Source organism: Oreochromis niloticus, linkage group LG7 (assembly GCF_001858045.2).
Source record: "Oreochromis niloticus isolate F11D_XX linkage group LG7, O_niloticus_UMD_NMBU, whole genome shotgun sequence".
Taxonomy (NCBI): Eukaryota; Metazoa; Chordata; class Actinopteri; order Cichliformes; family Cichlidae; genus Oreochromis; species Oreochromis niloticus.
The window spans coordinates 57,265,677-57,285,176 of record NC_031972.2 but is presented as its reverse complement, the minus strand read 5'-3'; the positions used below and the strand labels follow the sequence as shown (position 1 = coordinate 57,285,176).

At 42.3% G+C, this 19,500-nt stretch overlaps 1 protein-coding gene across 5 annotated transcripts; it reads left to right on the top strand.

Annotated features, from left to right (window-relative positions):
* The first annotated feature begins 41 nt into the window (after positions 1–41).
* eea1 (early endosome antigen 1) lies at positions 42–19,217 on the top strand. 5 transcript variants are annotated; one of them, XM_019361483.2, is made up of 30 exons: positions 42–223; positions 3,196–3,273; positions 3,394–3,506; positions 3,624–3,678; positions 3,765–3,830; positions 3,942–3,972; positions 4,709–4,813; positions 5,014–5,135; positions 6,620–6,775; positions 7,427–7,441; positions 7,695–7,811; positions 8,983–9,321; positions 9,737–9,886; positions 10,266–10,385; positions 10,656–10,859; positions 11,061–11,261; positions 11,403–11,516; positions 11,731–11,886; positions 12,001–12,140; positions 12,247–12,577; positions 12,651–12,752; positions 12,840–13,034; positions 13,214–13,396; positions 13,542–13,727; positions 13,802–13,933; positions 14,168–14,353; positions 14,440–14,678; positions 16,264–16,384; positions 16,493–16,591; positions 16,673–19,217. In XM_019361483.2, exons 1-30 carry the CDS (start codon positions 200–202, stop codon positions 16,793–16,795), a joined length of 4,203 nt encoding a protein of 1,400 aa, XP_019217028.1. In that variant the 5' UTR covers positions 42–199; the 3' UTR covers positions 16,796–19,217. The 5 variants fall into 5 exon arrangements, with proteins under 5 accessions (XP_019217028.1, XP_019217030.1, XP_013124129.1 ...); XM_013268675.3 differs by lacking the exon at positions 42–223 and adding an exon at positions 2,832–2,927; XM_019361485.2 differs by lacking the exon at positions 7,427–7,441.
* Positions 19,218–19,500: the final 283 nt, after the last annotated feature.

Here is a 19,500-nt window from a genome sequence, read left to right as displayed (position 1 = left end):
AGAGCATGACGGCTCTTGTGTGTAATCCTGAATTTCACCAGGTTGTGTATCCTCCTGGTGCTGAGCCATCCTCTCCATGACCCGCCCATCCGTCGCTGCTGTTCCCCGAGTCCGGTCAGGTGTTCGCCGTTCACAGACGTAAACTTGGCATTTTGAAAACTGACAGGATTTCTTGACGGGACAAAACACAATCGAGGCTATGCTCAGACGGATACTGCAAATGGTAAGCTATCCGGGGGACAAAGCAATTATCAGGATCGATTTTTGTTTAGTCAACTGGAGACGTTTTCCTCAGAAGACACAGGCCTGTCTATGTCTGGTTTCGTGGTGGAGACGAATGTTTTGATACCGAACGTATCGCTGATGGGCGGGGTTTACGTTTAGCTAGTGAGAACTGGTAGGCTGAAGTTCCTGCAGGTCGGAGTGAATACATCGAGCGCTCCTTGCGTTGGGCTGACACAGCTAACCATCAAATGCTAACTTGGATAAAACGAGCATGCTAAAGTGGACAGGAATGAAACTAGTCTGTGGATTATAATATACTTAGATTTTATACCTCTCAAGCCTTATTCCATTATGGGAGAGCTTTAAAAGCTGATATATTTGGTCACTGACACAGTTTCTATTCGTACTTTCCGTTAGCTAGCTATGTTACAGGAGTAGGTTAATTCATCGTCTTCTCGTCACATGCTAACAGTGACGTTAGCTACCTACTAGTGTTGGGAAGTGTTGTCATCTGGCTGACCACAACGTAGAAACACGTGTTTTAACCAAGTAAACACCCAAACTGTTCATGCTGGCAGGGTTAATTAAACTGGCTGCTTGTCTTTAAAGTTAATTGTGAGAGTAATGAGCAGAGGTCAGCTACTTGGCTAGCTTCTTAGAAGACTACATTTACCACAAGGCATCGCTCCTCGCGTTAGTTTGTATACATTGGTTAGATCACGATTTAAAAAAAATCTTTACCCATTCCGTTTTTATTTAGGTCGGTCCATTTTTAAAGCACTTAGTACTGTGTTGTTTTGTGTTTTTACACATTATCTGTAGCCTTGTAATCATTAACAGCGAAGCTGCAAGGACGGGAAGTTGTTAAGGCAGAAGAGGTTAAACATACCCGGAGACCTCGAACAGAGAGGTGAAGAAAAGTGCAGGCAGGGTGGAGATAAGTGTCAGGGCTGATTTGGGACAGAAGCATGGCAGGAAGACTGAAAAGTCCTATTATAAGATGGTAATAAGAGACAGTGGGACTGACAAAAAGGCCACTCAACCTGCAGGTCTCCAGGTTGAGTGGTTTGGAGACAAAGTTAGAGAGAAAAGGCTGATATAGTTTGGATATGTTGAGTACATGCAGAGGGTTGGTGCAACAGAGGGGGATAGTATGGCTAGGGTAAGATGAAGGTAGATGATCCCCAATGGCAAGTACTAAAGGGAGCAGCCAAAATAAGAAGTAGCAGCTTTGTAACCGTCACCACCTTGTGGCTATTATTATGGGTTAATAGGACTAAAGGGAGACATACTCTGTTTAGAGAAGACAGTTCACATCTCACCCCTTTTTATATAAGAGAAGTTGCTTTTGAACCACCTTATTTACAGAGTGATTAGACACTCAGGTAATTTTATAGGTTCAAATTCTTATCAGGCTACAAGATACTGATTGCAGTTCATTTTATAACTTTGTCATGTCACAGTTGCAACACCACCCCTGACCTTTAGGAGATTTCAACAGGTTTTAACAGCAGTTTAAAAGTGTACTAAGATGACAGATATTGTATTTCCAGTCCATTTCAAAACAATGTATAATAATAATAATTCCACTGGTAATGCAGTTGCTATTATTGAAGAAGGCCAGTAGTATAATTAAATTTTGTGTATTTTTTAATGTATGTATATATTTTTGAGGCTAGTAATATTACATAACACACACACACACACACACACACACACACACACACACACTAACACTGTTTATTGAACTAGGGTCAAAGGTTGCTCCGTAATGCAACCCAACCCTTAAGTGTTTTGTCAGCCTTTAAACAAGCTTGGGTCAGTCTTTGCTGAATGCCCAACTTGCACAAACACTAATTTTGACTTCTTTCATTCATGTCACCTGCACCAATAAATCCTTTTTGTGAATGGAAAACCTGCGGAACACCTAGCTAATGTGTTTGTTTTTCAGGCCAGTGGGCTAAAGCCTTGCACATTTCATGAAGTCACAGAAAATTTGTAAACACATATGTCAAATAGTTATTGATATGCAATAACACAGGAAAGGCAGGTAGTCTAGGTAAATCATTGCTGCTTTTAAAACCGAATCTGTGACTGAAGCATAACCACACCAGCACCACAGCGTCATACATGTGAAATGCTGGAAGCACTGATAGGGACTGTACAGGGAAAATCAGTCATGGGGAAATGTAAAAAATATTTCCTAGCCAGATTACAAAGTGTGCTCCTGACATGACACTTAGCATTGAGATCAAATAGTTCCTTCTTGGTTAGTTAGATGTTGTTTCTCACAGTCGAGGTAATTTCTTTCTCCAGGCAGCTTTCACGTGTTTCTTGCTAGAAAGGCTTCTGTCTTGCCTCTTTATCATGAAGCCCAGGTGCCCGATAGCTTACTTTGGCCTTAGCAGTTAGGGCTAGAATGACTCTTGGGGTTCTAAAAATCTTCCCTTGAAGAAGTGTCGAAGCTCCAGATCAGTGCCTTAACACAATCCTAGTTCCACATGGTCAGGTTATGCATTGGTTAGCACTGTTACACAGTAAGAAGATTCAGGGTTTGAATCTCCTGGTTGGCTGGGACCTTTCTATGTGGAGTTTGCATGTTCCTCCTACAGTCAAAAGACATGAATGTTAGCTTGGCTGTGGAAGTGATGAAGATAATTTGCTTAGAGGTGCATAGAAGAACTCACGGATTGAATGTATGGGTAAATGTGACTTTAGGTTCTTTAATATGTAAGACTTTACATAGACAGATATGTGCCTTTGTTAGAGATTATTAACTACTATAAATATTACAGATGAAGAGAAACACGAGTCACCTCAGTTATATTTTAAATCTTAAAACAAATGGTGTTGTTAATACTTATAACAATGTGATTTCAATAGATCACATTGTTATAAGTTTTGGACTTTTAATTTTGTCACATTGAGGTATTGAGCTTCAACATAAAAGACTTATTAACTGTTCACCAGACTCCCGGGAAGGGAGGGTCCCAGAATGCAGAGTCAGAGCAGCCCAGCACCGACCTTAACCACGATCAGACATCTGAGGTAATGTGGATGCACTTTGCTTTTAACTGAGAACTTCTACTTAAGTTTTTTTAGTTTTTGCTGTCATATGTTTTTTTTTAACTGAAGCAGATTTCAATGATGACATGCTTCTGTGTGCAGGGCTTCATCTGTCCTCAGTGCATGAAGTCTCACAACTCTGCAGAGGAGCTGTTCAAGCACTATGAGCTGTTCCATGATACCGGAGAGCTCCCTGCTCACGTGGCCCCCACTAGGTGAGACGGGTATTAGCATTTATGATCAAAGCGTAGAGACTGACCTCAGTATGTTTGTGGCAGTGTTTAATTTACTTGTTTTTTTTTTAATCAACATGGTATTTTTTTCTCTATTAGGGAAGACCTCACAATGCTGCGGCAGGAGGTCCAGGACCTGCACGCTTCTCTCAAGGTATAGCTGCGTTTAAACAGTACCTGTTAGCGAGCGGTGTAAATGATTCTGCAAACTTGACTTATGAGTGTGTTTTTCATGGTTAGGAGGAAAGATGGTTCTCTGGGGAGCTAAAAAAAGAGTTAGACAAAGTCCAAGGACACCTGAAGCAGGTAAATGCTTCAAGATTAAAAAACAAACAAACATGTTTTAATGAAGAGGTGACTTTGTGAATATAAAACATGATGCTAATGAGTGTTTCTCTCATTCCCTCACGTCCGCAGAACGATGGGCAGATGAGCGCAGATGATTCAGGTAGGGGACCTGTGATGGACCGAGCAGTGAAAGAGACTTAGGCACAAGTTAAAGTCCAAAGAAATGATTTTTTATTTAACCCAAAAAACATAATTGGTTAAATCATGCAAAAAGAATCAAAATCTTGGGCCCATAAAAGAGGTCAAAATAACAGAACTCTACTCAAAATTGACAACACTACTGATAACTCAAACAAACTGACCTAACTTAACGAGACAAAGGGGAAACTTAAATAGTAGCTGATCAGCCCACAAAAAACACGAGAAGGGGTAAAACACACAAAACCAAACATAATGAACTCCAATCCCCCCCCCATGGTCCCGAGTTATGGCATGAACCAATTTGCAGTTTTCCTTTAAAGCTCGCTCCGCCCCTTTTCCACCTCTTGGCTCCTTAATCAAGGGACTGGAACAGCTGCAACTAAGGTAACTCAGAAAACAAAAGATTAATCATACATAACAGTGTAAACTAAAATGTGCGCACTTATTTTAGAATGCAGTGTTATGTGGATATGTGAATTAATTGTAAACCAAAACCAGTTATTTATTGTCCTTTAAATTAATTCCTATATTTAAAGAAAGACAAATGTGAATGCAATGTTACTTATAAGCCTCTACACTAACATGGTGGATATTACCACTGTGTGGCTGTAAGTGCAGCCATCACAGGACCCTTAAAGTGCACATGCAACTAGACAGCAGATCATCAGTCGCTAATATGTCATGCTGTTTTTCAGTACTTGAAAGGAAGCTGAATGAAGCTGAGACAGAGAAGTTCAACATCAAACAGATGAAAGACCTGTTTGAGCAGAAGGCTGCCCAGCTGGCCACAGAGATAGTAGGTTAGTGTTCGGCCGGACAACTGGGAGGCCTGTGTCTGTGGGTCTACATCATTATTTATTTATTTTTCTTTTACAAATCCATTTGTCTTTATTCAGATTTTTTTTTTTTCAACCCAGCCTCAAGGAATGAGTATTTTCTCGGATAAATCTGATAAAAAAATTTTGTTTGTTTTTATTTTTTCCATTACTGAATCCAACAGATTTGAAGTCCCGTTACGATGAGGAGAAAAGCCTCCGGGAGGCTGCTGACCAGAGATTAGCAAAGTTGAACGAACAACTGCAGGAAGCGAAGGAGGAGAACGAGCGACTCCAAACAGAGCTGGTACAACAATGCGCTCCAAGTACCTTTTGTTATTTATTCTGTTCTCACGAGTAAATGTTTTCTTTAGAGTTTGACCTCCACAGTGAATTCAGTTTGACTCTGAGCTGTGTTCCTGAAGGATCAACACAGGCCCTGTCCACACATTTGTCAAAGATGTGTTGAAAAAAATGGAATCTTAAAAAAGTTTTATCACCAAAAAAAGTAAACTGGCCCCGGCAGTAGAGTCGTGTGGTTCAAACATATAATTATGCTCATTGTCCTATGCCGTCTGGCCTGAACGGGTGTTAACTGTTCCAAGTGGTTTAAGGAAGCTTCACCCAAAAATGCAGCTAGGTCCTTTTTTTTGTGTCTCTACATCATTTCAGTGGATTTTAAATCAAACTATCAATATGTGATATAAGTGTAGACTTACAGCTTTAATTTAAAGGGCTTAATGAAAAATGTGCATTACCTGTTTAGAAATGACAGCCATTTTTATTCATATTCCCCCATTTTCATAAGATCAAAACAATTGGAAAATTGATAAATAGCTTCATGGTCAGGTGAGGCCTGTTCTCTGATTATTCCACGACAAACTAAGCAGGTGAAGAATCTCGAGTTGATTTCAGGCATTGATCTTAGCTTTGATAGCCTTTCATTCAAACTCTCAATATCAGGTCCATAGAGATTTTGGCGCAAGTGAGGGAGGCTATAATTAGGTTTAAAAACCCAGATAAAAGCATTAGAGAGAGAGTAAAACTTTTAAAAGTGGCCAAATCAACAATCTGGTACATTCTTAAGAAGAAAGAAGAAATACACTAGCCAGCTCAAAAGGTCTGAAAGACCTCAGAAGATAGCTAATTGCAAATTTGTTCTTAGTTTAAAAAAACAAAACACTTTGCAACACCTAACCAAGTCAAAACATTCTCGAGGAGGTAGGAGTATCATTGTCAGAGTCTACAATCAAGAGATGCCTTCATGAGTGTAAATGGAGAGTGTTTACAACAAGGTGCAAACCACTGGTTACGCTCAGGACCAGGAAGACCAGAGTAGACTGCTCTTAAAAAAAATCCAAACAAATCTTCGGCCTGATGAAAACTGAATGATGGGAAGAGAAAAGTGTGGAGGATGAGCGATACAGCTCACGATGTGAAGCAAACATTTGCTGTCAAACATGGTGGACACAGTGGTATGGCATGGGCATGTATTCACATATTCACAGTTTGATTTAGAATCAGCTGTACTGGTGTGTGGAGGCAAAATCACAGAAACTGTGTCATTATCCAATAATGGACCAAACAGTAGATTTAATCCTAAAACCACTGAACTGTAGACTCTTGGATTTACTGAAGTCAGAACATCATACTGGTGCTGTTCAAAAGCATGTTAAACTGTGCACGCCTGGTGAATTTCATATAACTTTTGTCTTTTGCTTGACTTGTTGTAACCCAGTCCTTTTTTCCTCTTTTTTTTAAAAACATAGTGTTTTTTTCTCTGCCCCCCAGCTGCAGCGACCGGGCGTTGAGGATGTCGAGGTTCTGCAGAAGGAGCTGGTCCAGGTGCAAACGGTGATGGACAACATGACCCGTGAGAGGGAGGAAGAGTCAGAGCGCCTCAAAAACCATTACGAGCAACTGCAGGCTAATTATACTACCTCAGAGGTTAGAAAGCCGAAACACCTGTTGTGTTTGACGCTCTCGACTGTCACAATCACATAAAAACGATCGTTTTCATGTTCTGTGTAAATATTTGAAAAAGTTTAATTTGACTTACTTTTCACAGTTCACCAAAGACAAGAAACAGTTTTGAAATAAGTTATGAAAAAGTTCAGATGTTCTTTGGGCTTTGTGCCTAATTCAGCCTTTAATTAACGCATGGTGAATAATTCAGCCCTATTTCCTGCATTTTTCTCCCAGAAGGAGAGGACTATTTTTAGAGCTCCATCAGGCAGCCGCGGGCCCTGAACCTCTCTTTCTGCAAATGATCTTAAAGACCTACTCATATTTTTTACACACTGAAAAAGGCAGATTTTGAGAATATTTAGAGGTCTGGGTTTTAATTATATAATAGCTCTTGGATATAGTTGACGAGCAGCGCTGTTAGGAATTTGCCAGCTGTCTCCAACTTGCTGTCGTTTTAGCATATTAAACACAGGTTTGTGTGAAATATTCTGATTTTTATTCTCTCAGCTCAGCAGCTCTGTGCTGCTGCTGTTGTTTCATGACTCACTTTTGTCCCTCTGTTTCTTTCCCTTTCTTCCTTCTTCTGCTTCTCACACACTGCACCCCTCCGCAACACTCACAATACTCAAGATTCGTAAACTGGAGGTAAACAAGTTGGCCCCCAAATTTAGTTACATTTCTTTGGAGCTTTGTTTTGTTTTTGTCTGAGGTTTCTTTACTTTTATTAGTGTGTGAATTTATTTTTTTTACTTATTGGCTTTTGTGGAAGTGAAGCCTAGTCGTTACTCGTCTGTGTTTTTATTTTATGCCAGTCCTTTACAGTGCTGCTTCTGTTTCTTCAATATACATTTAATGTTTTTGAGAAAGAGTCTAATGTGTCTTTTTTACTGGACTGCAGATGACCATTTCCCAACTGAAGGCAGAGCTGGAGAAGGGTCCTCAGGAAGCAGCCGTCTACACGCAACAGATCCATGAGTTGCAGAGCAATTTGAATAACTTGCAGCAGCAAAGTCAGGTAACACACGCTCACCACACCAGAACCAAACAGCTACAGCTGTTGTAGCTATTCTGGCCAAATAGGTACAGGTGCAAACGTGTCTACCGTTACATCTGTTGCACTGCAAGAATGTGTAGGATTTACTTTTTCCCACAGTAACATTACTCAGCCTCAGCAGCTGCTGTAAGCCTTCCTCTGTTGCTCAGCATCAGGTCTCATCACAATACCCTGCTGTCACCAACTGTCTTTGACAACCCAGACATGTTGGCAAAACTTACACGCGGCACTATAATTAAACCAGCGCTGCACTGCAGGCTCTATCACTGGGGGTGAAACACAGTCACAGGTAACAGCACTGGTGCAACGGGAACTGGGGACATGTAGCCAGAGATTAAATTCTCAACAGCAGTCGTCCAGCCTTCTGGTAAGAAGGGGATTAGAGAAGTGGATCTCCAGCACGTTGCCCCTGCCCTGTGCTTCTCCTAACAACAGGACACCTGAGACTTGATACAGATATATATCTCATGAGAATAGAAAGGGGCAAAAAAAAGGTTGAGCAGATGGTGAGAGACAGGAGGAGGTGAGCGAGAGGAGAAAAGCAAAAACATGGAGAAGGAAGGAAATGCATAAATGCAGAGTGGGGGTCAGAAATCTAACGAGGGTTCTTGGATGTCTGTGAAATCCAGATCCCCTGTCACCCTTCCTAGTTAGCGGCACGCTTCACTATTAACAACATTTTTTTCTTTGTCGCCCTGTTGCCAAGTTTGCAGCCAGAGCGAGTCCGGTGCAGCTCTGTGTTGTAAACCATCCTCTAGAAATGGCATACCTCACTTTATTCTTGACTCTTGACAGGCCACTGTTCTTTTCCATTGCTTGTATCACATGGTGGTGCGGGGCGGGGGGTGTTCATGACGTGGTGCAACTCCTATCACGCTAACGGTTTTAATTTAGAAAAGACAAATGGTTCATGTTCTGCTGTGACTTAATTAGCGGCTGTAACATTATCAGTCTTTTTCAATAAGACCCTGCTCACCGCCAAGAAGTAACACAAGGCAGTCATTTTTGCTTGCCATTGTTTTGTCATTCACAAGTTTTATTCGATTTATGGAAAAACTTCACCACCACCAAGGCTAAATGTCTTGGCAGACATTGCATAACTGACTGATGTTGTCTTCTGCTATACTTGCAGAGCCTGTCTGAAAAGCTTGCACGCAAGGAGAAGGAGTATCAAGATCTGGACGAGCATCTAGGAGCTGAGAAAGCTTCCAAGAAGGAAGTCCAAGAAAGCCTGAGGGAAAGGGAATTAGAAGTGCAAGAGCTGCAGGCTCGGGCCACAGGGGCTGAGGCGTCCCTGCACAAAGCCCAGACGGAGGTCACAGAGAGGGCTGAGGAGGTGGCAAAGTTAAAGAGTGAGATTGCAGAGCTAGAGGTGAAGCATGCGGAGCTAAAGGTTGAGAGGAAACAGCTGGAACAGCAGCGGGAAGAAAAGGAAAACCAAGGTGCTCAGCAGCAGACTGAGATCAGTCAGGTGAGTCAGGCAGGCAAAGAAGCCACAAATACTTGTGTTGTTAGAAAGAGTTGGAGAACAAAACATCAGAGGCTCTTGAGAATGTGTTTTTGCATATATTGTCTAAAACGTCTCTTCAAAACATGAAGTGCTGTTAGATGAACGTTGTTGCAAATTAGTATTAAAAAAAATACACTGAATATAATTTATTACTTACATTTCAGTTTCACACATAATATCGTGTCAAATATTTTGGCTGGGAGGCTGAAAAAAACAGACTTAAACTATAATATTGGTTTAAAGTGCAGCAAATAACATTCCATGAAAGAAATAAAAAATGAACGCAGTATCTAGATATCTGACATTTCTTGCTCTTGGCCTTTATCACCCTTTGTTCACTACTTTACTCTTTACTGTCGTCTCTGCGCTTTTCTAGCTGCATGCCAAACTGTTGGAGGCAGAGAGGCAGCTGGGTGAGGTGCAAGGTCGATTGAAAGAGCAGAGGCAGCTGTCGGGGGAGAAACTCAAGGACCGCGAGCAGCAAGCAGCCGACCTGCAGCTCAAACTCTCCCGTGCAGAGGAACAGGTGGGCATCTGCTGGAGCTTTAATGATTCTTACAGGGAAGTTGAAGTAAATGGGAAAGAGCGAACATCAGAATATCCGTAGATAGATTTTTGTGCATTGAAAAATAGTCAAATATATTTTTGATTTGTTTATTTGACTAAAATTGAGCGGTTAAAGTGCAAAGGAATCTATGATGTACAGGATAAAATACCTAAAAAAAGCAAAACAGAAGAAAAAACCCCACACACAAATCTGGATAAAAGACTTAGATAGGTGGTGTATAATTTAGAGGATTGGTTAACAAATGGTAAAAGAAATTTACCTAATGTTAGGTGTATAGGCAAAAAAAGAGCGTGAAAGCAATGAAATTAGTAATGATGCTCATGTGTTTTTGCCTCAGCTGAAGGAGAGTGCCAGTAAGAGCACAGACCTGCAGCACCAGGTGGAGAAAGCCAAGCAGCAGCACCAGGAGCTGCAGGCACTGCAGCAAAACACCAACGGCAAACTCCGTGAGGCGCAGGTACGGCTCCTCTGTAAACTCTCACCTCAAACATTTGTCATATCATCAGTAAGCATAAAGCATAAAAAGACAGCTGTGTTTAAGATTTATTAATTAGATTTTCATTATGCACTATCCATTTACTTCATCATGATGGAATAATTTACGGAAAGATTCAGCTCAAGTCAACATTTTTCCATGTGTACCCACATCACAACCCCAATGAGATAAAGGATTTACAGTTTTTAAAAAATGAACAAAATACCAAAAGTCTTGCTTGTCTTGCTTTAGAATGACCTGGAGCAGGTGTTGCGTCAGATCGGAGATAAAGACCAGAAGATACAGAACCTGGAAGCTTTGCTTCAGAAGAGTAAAGACACAGTGAGCCAGCTGGAAGCTGAGAGAGAGGACCTGTGTGCCAAAATCCAGGCCGGGGAAGGAGAGACAGCTGTCCTTAACCAGCTTAAAGAGAAAAACCATGCACTACAAGAACAAGTGAGCACGCGCACACACACACACACACACACACACACACACACACACACACACACACACTCTCTTCTAGTTTGCCTCACCTCATGTCCGTTGCTGTTGTGTAGAAGGAAAAAAAACCCATAGCATCCTATAGAAAGACCAGCATTGAGCTCTTAGTCATTGCCCGAGTTTATAACTTTTTTTCATGTGTGGGATTCAAAGGTAACACAGTTGACAGACAAGCTCAAGAACCAATCAGAGAGCAACAAGCAAGCACAAGATAATCTACACAAGCAGGTCCAGGAGCAGAAGACTCTGCTCCGCTCGGCCCAGGACCGAGCTCATACCCTGGAGACTTCAGTCACTGAACTCACCACCCAGCTCACGGAGAGCAAGGAGAAAGTAGCCCAGTTGGATACTCAGGTAAGCCTCTGATAACTGTGTCTGACTGTAATGTGTTGATATTGATATAGGTGTGTTGAACACGTGCAGCTTAACGGATCCAAGCACACTATGTTGTGTCTTTAGTTTAAATAGTGAGAATAACAGACTGTTTTTCTGCAGCTGAAGGCAAAGACAGAGCTGTTGCTCTCTGCAGAGGCAGCTAAGGCTGCACAGAAAGCAAACCTAGAGAACAGCCTGGAGTCTGCCCAACATGCACTACAGGACAAGCAGCAGGTTAGCTTCCTCTCTGTACCACTGATGTTAAAACTTGGCTAAAGCGCCCTACTGCTTCCTTTGTAATGTGTCATATTTCTTTCCTTTGAAGATGGAAACAGTAAAACACAGTTTTCACAGTTTCACTTGACTTTGTGCTTTTTTTTCATCTGTTCCACCTCTGCTCACCTTTTTATTGCTGCTGTCCTTCACTCTGCCTTGCTGTCTTGTGTAGGAGCTGAATAAGGTTCAGAAGAACCTGGAGGATCATGCCCAAAGGCTCAAAGAGAGACAAGAGCAGTGCACACAGCTGGAAAGCAGTCTGAAGGAATGCAAAGATAAGTTACTGGCCTCAGAGCAGCAGATAGAGCAGCTGGAGGGACTCTGCAAGGTCTGTGTTGAGTTCTCGATTTAAGAGAATTATTTTTGATCTGAATGATGTAACACCTAGAAAGTACATCCATGTATTTCTTTTATAAGTTAACGTGGTGCATTATTCTAATAGAAATTGGAGTCACAGGTAGGGGAGATGCAGGCTGCACGGGATCAGGTGCAGCAGGAACTGCAGCAGCTGCAGAAGGAAAGTTCGGAAGTTAAAAAGAAAGCCAAGGAGCTGCAACGCTCACTGGAAACTGAGAAATCAGGGTGAGAGACACTACTGTTCTTTTTAGTTTTCAGAGTAACTTTATTTTACTGATTTTTCTATGTTTCTGTGTTTTATTGACTAACCACCTGTCTTTCCTCTGCCAAGGGCTACAAGTCTGCAGGAGGAATTAAAGAAAAAGACAGGTACCTTGAGTGATGTCCAGCAGAAGCTAGCACAGTCCGAGCAGGAGATTGCTACTTTGAAGGCAAACCTGGAAAAGGTGACCCAGGAGGGAAAGTCTCAACATGCAGAGCTGGATAAAAAAGCTCAGAGTCTGACAGCAGAGTTACAAAAGGCCCAAGAGGAAAAAAAGGCTCAACAAAAGGAGCTTGCAGCTACTCAGGAGAGTCTCGGAAAGGCTAACAAAGCACTGAAAGAGAGTCAGAGTCAACTGGACACTGAGAGGAAGAACCATAAATCAGCTATAGAGGAGAAGGTAGGTTTGGTTAATCTGTAGCCTGTGAGAACTTTTAGGAAACAATCACTCACATGAATCCATCTCTCCCCAGGATAAGTCTAATGAAAAAGCAAGACAGGAGCTTCTGAAAAATAATGAGTCCATCACAAAGGCAATGAAGGAATCCAAAGAACAGCTGGAGCAGATGAGAGAGGTAAGCGTCTAAAAAGAAAATGCAATAGCAAATTTTATACTCTTTAAAATCCAACACCTAAACGTCTGTTGTTTCTGAAACTGTCAGGCAGAGAAACAGCTAAAAGTGCAGCTGACCTCATTAGAACAACAGCACACAAAGACTCAGGAGACACTGAGGGAAAAGGAGAACGAGCTGGAAAAGCTGCGGATGCAACTGAAGACGACCCAGGGATCTTTGGAAGAAGAGATTAAGAAACTGAATGGCCAAGTGACAGAGCTTAAGGAAGCTGGTGTCAAGAAAGTAAGTACTGTCTTTAAACTAAGAAGAAAAAAAAAAGCATTGTACATCTCCTCACCGGCATTAACTGTGGTCAGTGTTTCTATACTGAAACAAATCATTCTCGATGAGTTGAGCTTTGTAACAGTGGACAATCCATCACAGTCTATATATGAATTTGTTACTTTAACTGTTAACTTCAGGCACAAGAAGAAAATAAGCTGAAGGCACAGGTGTCGGGGCTCGGCCAGGAGCTGACCTCTGAGAAGAGCCGGACAGCAGAGCTGCAGAAGGCCTTGGAGCAAAGCAAGGAACACATCAATAAACTTCAATCTGACGTGTACGGAAAAGACTCTGAGGTTTCTGCCCTCCGTCAAGATCTCAAGGTACATTAATGCAAGCAAGACGAGCCTGCTATAGTGCAGTTTCACATGATTCTCAGTCCCAGATTCACATTTATAAATGATATTAATGGATTTTGCAGGAATGACGAGTGATTCTAAGTGACTTTCAAACTACTTCTGTGTGCAGGCATCAGAGCAGAAACTGAGCATGGGTCAGGAGGAGCTGGCTGCTAATCGAACCCATCAGTCAGGCTTAGAGTCCCAGATCCAGGACTTGAAATCAGGCCGGAGCTCGCTGGAGCAGGAGGTCGCCAAACGGGACGAGAAGCTCCAACAGCAGGAGCAAACCCTGAAGGAGCTACAGAAGCAAAAGGTCTGGGAAACTATTAACACCTAAATGTTCACACTTATCAGTTCATTTAATCTAAACCGTGCCGACTGATTCAGGGTCAAGTTAAGGAGGAGCTGGACAAGGAGAAGAGCAATGTGGAGGAGCTGAACAAAGCGAAGAGTGTCCTGGAGAAGAACAACAGCAGACTGACTTCAGAGTTAAAAACACTAATGGAGAAGAGCGAGAAGGTCAGTCACGTTGCTTAACAAGTAGTGGTGCTTGTCTTAAGATCTAAGATATTAGATATTGATATATCTCATACTGATGTTTCTCATGTTGGTGTGTCAGGGATGCAGCAAGGCTGAATTCTAGCCAGCAATTTAACATCATAGCTGTGAAGAGATCACAGATGACTTATTGCTTCTTTTGTCCCAGAAACTTGACCAATTTGTGTATTGATGCCCATAATTGTGTCTTCTCAGGAGCTCGGCGAATTGCAGGAAGCCAAACAGCTGTTGATCCAGCAGAAACTTGAGCTGCAGGCTCAGGTGGAGGCAGCACAGGGTGCTCTCAAGCAGGAGCAGAAGGAGCACCAGACCACCAAGGACAGCAGGAGTGAGAGGGAGGAGCAGCTCCTAGCCCAAATCAGGGACGCTCAGGATCAGCTGGTAGGCTCCCAAATCCCAGGAAATACAGTATTAGGCGCTTCCCTTCTGATTCCTTTCTCTGACACGGTCAATTCTTCCATCAAAAGGCAGCAGAGAAGAAGAGATGGGAAGAGCAGGTGAAACGTGGGGAGGAGACAGAAGCTAAGATGGGTTTGCAGGTGACAGCCCTGAATGAAAACGTGGCCACGTTGAAGAGGGAATGGCAGGGCAGCCAGCGGAGAGTCGGCGAACTCGAGAAGCAGACGGATGAGCTGAGAGGAGAAATCGCTGTGCTGGAGGCCACCGTGCAGAACAACCAGGATGAGCGACGGACTCTTTTGGAAAGGTGAATTGATATTACTTCCCTTTGACCTTTGACACTTTGCTTAGCAGAGATGCTGTAAACCCTGAAAAGGTATGAAATATCTTTGAGCGCCTTGAAAATTCACTGCTTTTGGAACTATTCACAGGATTTTATTGGTCAGCTATTCAGTTCCAAGAAAAAAACATACTGTCTATATGTTACCATCCTTAGTGCTTTATAAACTCTTTGTCCACAAGTTTAAATTAGCTCAATGTTTTTTTTATGCATAGTAAGTGGTAAATTCTCTAAAAGGAAAAAATAATGAACAAAATAAATATCAGCCAGCAGGTGCAGACACGCATGTATGACAGACACGCTATGTTACGTTCCTTATTGTGTCTGTCATACATTTATTTCAAAGTTCAGTTGCTTCAGTTATTTGAGACGTGAAACGAAATTTCAGTTGTGGTTTCTATAAATTTGCCTCAACATCACCTCCTCCAGCCGCCACACGTTTGTGTTCTGCTTCGTTTGGATCAGTCCTTTGACGTTGCTTTGATAACTTGTGTGTTCACATTTGCATTGAGCTGTGTGTGTCAAAACTCAACTCTTTAACTTGAAATTTATTTTGGGAAAGAATGTGAAGTAGCGGTGGAGCCAAACCCGAGGCGGATAATGAGCAAAGATCGCCACATTTTTAAATCGCTCTGAGTAGAGAATGTGAATGTCGAGGTCTGAGGTTTATTGTGAAATAGCAAATGTACCTGTGGTCGTAACAGGACATTCAGGGAAGCATTGCATGGCTGAGAACCCTGAAGTGGATACCCACCAAATTTACCAAATCCCTTAAATCCCTTTTTTTAATAAACCAAGAGCTTGTGTTTGTTAAATTGCCCACAGATCAGTTTCAGGGTGAAAATGTGGTTATAACAACAGAAAGATTGTTGAGCTGGACGGAATAAAACTCCACACTATGAAAAGCTGATACGCCTCATTTCAAAGTAAAATTCTGTAGCTGTCAGGAGCCAAAGAACCAAGGATGTACAGGCACAGGTACACTTTCTAAAAATGCGGGTTTTATTATGCCCCCAAAAAGATGGAGATAATATCCAAAAAACATAACCATGAAAATAGGCTATTTTAAGAAATAAGTGTGCAGCACAGACAAACTGAGCTGCCCAAATGAGAGGCTGCTTAACTAAATGAAAAAAACAAAAAAACAATCCCTCATGCCGTCACAGCAGATGGTTAATTCGATTTGGGTGGCCTCTGCACTTAAGCCATTTCCACTCCTAAGCCTCCTCTTTTGCCTAACCCACGATGGGCTGGAGCAGCAGACAGGTAGCAGATCAGCTGCGTGGTTGTGGATGTGACCATCACGAGCGCCACTGACGCCTTACAAATGAAAACATGTAATTGAGCCCATCACGAACTGAATGCTAAACTTGGTATAGTAGAAAACTTTAAATGATGTTTAAAAGCGTTTTATAATCATGTGATGGTGTAGTCATAGAAAACTGTCACACCTCCTAACGAGTGAAATCGTCTTACCCATTTAGGAAATGCATTTTGAAGCTTGAACCATTAAATAAGATGACATCACTGGGGCTCTGCTGTTGTGTTTCAGGTGCGTGAAGGGTGAAGGTGAGATCGAGAAGCTCCAGGCCAAAGTGGTGGAGCTCCGGAGGAAACTGGATGACACGACGGCTGCCATGCAGGAGCTCGGCAGAGAGAACCAGTCGCTTCAGGTTGGCCCCAAAGCTCTAAAATAATGAGATGATGAAAAAGAAGTCTCTTTATCATAGCGATAAAGTTAGACATTCTCTGATTGTGCCAGCTTCTCTTGATTCCTTTAGATCAAGCAGTCACAGAGTCTGACCAGAAAGTGGGCTGAGGATCACGAAGTGCAGAACTGCATGGCCTGTGGGAAAGGCTTCACCGTCACTGTCAGGAAGGTGGGTATGATTTTTGTTTTTAACCCACAAGAGAGCACGTTTGAGTCGTTCCTTACCCTCTTCTTCTCTCTGAATGTCCAGCACCACTGCAGACATTGTGGAAACATCTTCTGTGCCGAGTGTTCGTCAAGGAACGCCCTCACTCCGTCCTCTAAAAAGCCAGTGCGCGTGTGTGAGACGTGCTTCGAGGAGCTCCAAGGCTGATTTTCTTTTCTGTTTCCCCCCTCTCATTTCTTTAACCCCACTTACCCACCCACCCCCATCCCTACCCTACCCTACCCTTCCCTTCATCCCTACCCTACCCTTTCTATTCCAATGGGCAGAAGAAGGCATGTCTTTGTCATTTTTAATGTGCACTATAAAGGACAGACCCTGTGCAAAGACTCCCACCTGAATGTGACCTCTGACTCTGGTGTGGAGGGAAACAAGGAAAGGGATTTTCGCTGAGGAGACACCGGAGCCATGCGATTGGTCGGGGTAGGACTGGTTGGGATTGTCTGTATCTGTTTTTGTGCCTTTGCTACTCCTGTGGACTGCCAGAGAGCGGAGACAGTGAAAATCAAAACACCTACCATTTCTTTTAAGTTCGTATCCCACTAGTAGTTATAAGGCATACGTTGTGAAATGTTTGGCATATTTGTTAAGACACTGCAAAAGTGAGTATTGTAAAAGTGATGTTGTAATCTGCCCTGCAAAGGTAAATGCAGTTAATTAGTATTTTATTTTTATCGCTACAAAGCTCTGCAGCAGGCCCGTCACAAAGATATGTGAGTTCTAATTTTTGTTGCAAGAAAACTCTTAAAAACTTAAGCGATCTTGCATTTTTTTATACATCACCTCTCAAAGTGTAAAAACAGACATGTACACAATTAGTTGCTGGCAAAACGAGGCTGTGAAACCCTGTCGGGTTCAGGATTTCAGCAATCTATAAAAAAAGTTGTCTGTAACACTGTGCAGTGGAAATGATTAAACATCCTTCTAGGGATTTTTAATCTTAAAACACAGAAAAACCCTCCGTCAAAAGACTCGTGCACCAGCGTGTTTCTGTACAGACCTTCAGATCAGTTACTGTGTGTTTCCTTTGTGCGGCAGAGCGTTTGTGAGTCCGTTGGATTTAATGTATTCATGACCAAAGAATGTGTGCAGCAGGAATACAGCCGAGGTCTAAGCCCTGACTTTGTTTCTTATATCAGTATTTTTTGACGTGTCGTCATTTTTAAGTCACGGGGTTGCATATTTTTATCTTGAAAACGACATATGTGGCGATCTGAGAGGCTTTTTTTTTTTTTAATGTGAAATCGTGTTTTTGTTTTGTTGTTTCCTGTGCCACATTTCTCTTAACGTGTTATTTTCTTCAAATCGTGGTGCTTTCTGCAGACTTAAAGGTGCCTGCATGTTAATTTTTTTTGTTCCTTGCTGCTTGTCTCCACTCAGCAGCACTGACCTACTGGCTGGAGTTGTGTGTTTTTGTATGCGTGTTCTGCTTTCAAGCAATAACCGTGGAGGCGTGTGTGTGTGTGTGAAGTTGCTGTAACAGAGTGTGTATTTTAGTGTTAGGCCTGCTGTGTATGCTGAAATGCACTGTATGAATGTCGGCTGCTCAGAATCTCAGCTTCTCTCCGGCTTGTTGCTCGGGGGGCTTCGGTGCTGCTTTCAGGAGCAGCGGTTGCTGACGGCTCTCTGTCCAATGTGCCTGCTGCTGAGAACAATGTCAACGTTGATTCCTGCTTTGTTTAATTTATAACTGTTGATCGCTCCTGGTAAGATCTCTTGTGCAGTTGTCAGTAGGCTGGAGAAGGTCACGATGTAACAAGCAGCTTGCTTCAGACTTACTACGTTAGCTCTTATGCTTGTATCCTCATTACAAAAGAATGTCTGTCTCAGTTGCCATCTTTTGAAAACACCAGTCTTTTTGCTTCACAGTGGTTTTGTTATGTCTACCTCAGATTGGCCCAGGAAAAGCACTATTTCTAAATGATAGACATCACAAATGTTGTATCTCTGCCTGCATTCGATGAGGGATTTTGTGACTGATCTATTATAGTGTACAGACCCGAAACTCTACAGAGATGATTTGCACCTTATCGTATTCTGGGCTTGTCCGTATGAGAGCTCAGCTACAAACGTAGGACCACCGACTTTATACAGGCTTCGGCATTTCTAGCACCGCTGTACTCAACTGCTCATTAATACTAAGGCTGTCATCTTTGTAAATGTTTGTAATGAAAGAGAAAAATAAAATCTATATAACACTCGTGGGTGTAGAAACATGATGACAGTGAAACTGTGTGCGGATTCATCGGTGTCTTACTCATTTTTACCAAACGGCACCACAGACGTGAAGACACTGAACTGTGGCTTGCTTTGTGTTGCTCTCACTTATCATGCATGATGACTCTACTGGCCTGTGGCTCACATGTTTCTCCATTGTTTAGTCATCGTCTTTGGCGGTTATGAAAGTGTGTTTTGACGCAAACATCCTGCACGTCACCGCTCGCCTTTAGCAGCGTCGACGTGACTTTGGCTCACTGGAGCTGGATGAGGGAAGTGATTTATGTTCACATGCACCGGATGATTTTTCTAATTGTCATGGCAAACGTAAAATAAAACCTGCAGTATGTTTGTATCTTACTGTGTCATGTTTTTGTCGCTCTGCAGGAATGACTCTCAAAGCCTGTAAAAGCGCGTTTGTAAAAGTTTGAGAAATGCACGCAGCACCAACATTTTGATAAACGGCAAATGACTGAAAGAGCAAGTAACATCTGAACCTGATGTTCATTCAGTGAACATTTCCTACCAAACTGATTAATCAAGTAGAGTTTTTTAAATGAATTCTGGATGTTCTTCCATCCTGTCTCAAATTTCGAATCCATGCAGTGATAAAATACAAAAAGTCTCAAACCACCCCT